Source organism: Lepisma saccharinum, chromosome 12, assembly GCF_977018435.1.
Source record: "Lepisma saccharinum chromosome 12, izLepSacc3.1, whole genome shotgun sequence".
NCBI lineage: Eukaryota > Metazoa > Arthropoda > Insecta > Zygentoma > Lepismatidae > Lepisma > Lepisma saccharinum.
The window spans coordinates 9,655,207-9,658,319 of record NC_139240.1 but is presented as its reverse complement, the minus strand read 5'-3'; the positions used below and the strand labels follow the sequence as shown (position 1 = coordinate 9,658,319).

The 3,113-nt window shown below is 43.6% G+C and overlaps 1 protein-coding gene across 1 annotated transcript; it reads left to right on the top strand.

Moving 5' to 3' along the window:
• Window positions 1-817: 817 nt before the first annotated feature.
• On the top strand, window positions 818-1,456 carry LOC145996222 (uncharacterized). The gene has a single exon (XM_083132641.1). The coding sequence runs from the start codon at window positions 818-820 to the stop codon at window positions 1,454-1,456; it is 639 nt and encodes a 212-aa protein (XP_082988767.1).
• Window positions 1,457-3,113: the final 1,657 nt, after the last annotated feature.

Genomic DNA, 3,113 nt, shown 5'->3' with positions numbered 1-3,113 from the left:
CAGTGGATCTTGATGACAATGTTGCGTCAACATTGCAAAATTCGATTTGGTTGATTAACTGTGGTTTTGATTTGATTTGAATTTAAAATTTTGGGAGCGTCAGCACTTAGACTATTTTGCTCCCGTCACATTATACGGGGGCCAGCCCCTTATCATTAGAAATAACAACTCTAGCGTTGCATAAATAAAAATGTTAAAATGTTCTGACTTATGTTAAAAGCTGAGGCCGGTAACGGGCACTCAGCACACACAAGGACAACAAACAGGACAACACACACAAAATTATACTGGCCATAGTGCCAGTCGCCAGAGCCTCGTTAGTCTTTAGTCCAGGGTGCACTACGTGGAAGTGAGGTTGACATTTGGGCGCCTACGTGGAAGGTCACCCCTTACACCCCGATTAACTGTGGTGATAGGGGTCGTCACATCCCTACGCCTATGTTTCTCCTGTCACATAACATTTGAAATGTTCTTCAGGTGAAAGCAATGTTCTGAACGAATAACAAAGGACGATTCAGTCAGAAAACTAAATACAGGGTGGCTACAAACAAGTAGAACTAAAATTCCCAGACTTTTCCAGGACAAAATTTACATTTTTCCCTGACAATTATAACCCAAATCCATGTTCTTGCAGATGGAAATAAGAAAGTCATACTGATCCAGGTATGTACTAGTCGTATCATAAATACTAACAAAGTTTGAGGCAGTGTGTACAACCGGTTTTCAACGTCGCGGCCAACCTTCCTGTGCAAGAGGCTGGAGTGGGCCATTGTGAGTTGAGCTGACATAGAGGAAGTGTGTTCGTAAAAGTGTAGCTATGGAGTGGGGCGATTACGAAAATCGTGTGGCAGTAATAGCGCTTCATAAAGTGGGTCAAACAGCCCCCATGATATTCAGAACACTTAAAAAGTTGAATATCAGCAAATCTTTCGTGTATGGGACCATCAAGCGATTCACAGAGACTGGGACAGTTGATGATCGCCCAAGGCAAGGCCGCCCACGCAGCGTACGAACCAAAAAGTTAGTGCAAGCAGTGGCAGCCCGTATTCGGAGAAATCCTGTACGAAAGCAGGCAGTGCTTGCTCGTGAGCTGAACATTCCCAAAATGTCAGTGTCTCGTGTGTTAAGAAGTGCCTTGGGGTTGAAGGCTTACCGGCGAAATACAGGTCACTTCCTCAATGCACGTCTCAAAGAGCAGAGGGTGATAAAAGCAAAACGCCTCCTGCAGCGTTACGCCAACAATGGCCACAGGAAAATTATTTTCACAGATGAAAAGATATTCAACATTGAGGAAACTTTCAATCGCCAAAATGACCGGGTGTATGCGTCAACATCCCACGAAGCTCGGGAGAAAGCCCCGAAGATCCAGAGGGGTCATCATCCGGCCTCAGTCATGGTTTGGTGGGGCGTGGCGTATGATGGCACCACCAAACTGCATTTTGTGAAAAAGGGGTGAAAACGTCAGCCAGAGTGTACGAAAATACTGTGCTGAACTCTGTTGTTGAATTTGAATTTAAATTTAAAATTTTGGGAGCGTCAGAAATTAGGCTATTTTGCTCCCGTCACATTATACGGGGGCCAGCCCCTTATCATTACAAATAACAACTCTAGCGTTGCATAACTAAAAACCTTAAAATGTTCGGACTTATGTTAAAAGCTGAGGCTGTAAACAGGCACTCAGCACACACAAGGACAAAAAACAGGACAACACACACAAAATTATACTGGCCATAGTGGCAGTCGCCAGAGCCTCGTTAGTCTTTAGTCCAGGGTACACTACGTGGAAGTGAGGTTGACTTTTGGGCGCCTACGTGGAAGGTACCCCTTACACCCCTGAACTCTGTTGTGAAGCCTTTGAGTGACACTTTGTTCAGGAACCAACATTGGACCTTCCAACAGGATTCCGCACCAGCCTATAAAGCACACTCTACCCAGGAGTGGCTCAAGAGCAATGTCCCGGACTTCATTGCTCCAGCTGATTGGCCTGCTAGCAGCCCTGACCTCAACCCGCTAGACTACAAATTGTGGTCAGTGCTTGAGGGCATTGTCTGTACGAGGAGGCATGCCAATATTGACAGTCTGAAATGGTCCCTGGTGAAGGCAGTGGAGACTTTCCCTACGGAGACAGTGTGTAATGCTGTAGATGAGTGGCCGCAGTGACTTCACGCCTGTGTGAAGGGCAAAGGTGGCCATTTTGAAAAATGATTGGTGTTATGTGTTCGTTAGACCTGTAAGTAACCTATACAATCAGGACATTAAAGTATCTTTAACACTTTCGTCATAATTCACTTTCAATGTTGTGTCAGTATTTATGATATGACTCGGTATATTAAGTACCCATATTAGCTTCCAAGAAATGTACTTCATTTCCTATGATTTGCATTCAAATTGCAAATTGTGAATTTTGAAAATTATTACAATTCACGAGCTAGGAAGGGATTACAGGATTTTTTGATATGCTGCAAGTTTTAAATAAAATAATTGATTATTTTTCAAATTACGATTAAATGAGATTAGAGTGAAGTGTGATTGATGAAAAAATAAGTTTTGTTTGAATTTGAATTTAAAATTTTGGGTGCGTCAGCGCTAAGGATATTTTACACCCGTCACATTATACGGGGTCCAGCCCCTTATCGTTACACAGAACAACTCTAACACTGCAGAACTAAAATCATAAAATATTAAAATCTTCTGACTTTCGTTAAAAGCTGAGGCTGTAAAGGAGCACTCAGCACAAATAAGGACAAAACACAGAACACAAACAAAATTATACTGGCCATGGGGCCAGTCGCCAGAGCCTCGTTAACCTGCAGTCCAGGGTGTACTATGTAGAAGTGAGGTTGACTATTGGGTGCACTACGTGCAAGGAGCACCCTTTACACCCCATGAGAGAAATAGACGTAAGTCGCTAGTATCGAAATGGCTACACCAGCTAATTCACCACCGAGTGAAGCACGTGTACCAGCCGTTGAGAGCTCAATTCCGAGCATTTCAAAAGAGAGAGACGGGACTATGTAGAGGTAGACCACACCCTAGGACAAACAGTAGAAGTACAAACAAGAGATCGCCAGTTGTTGGGGTTTCATCGCGCATAAAATTGTTGTCTGATGAGA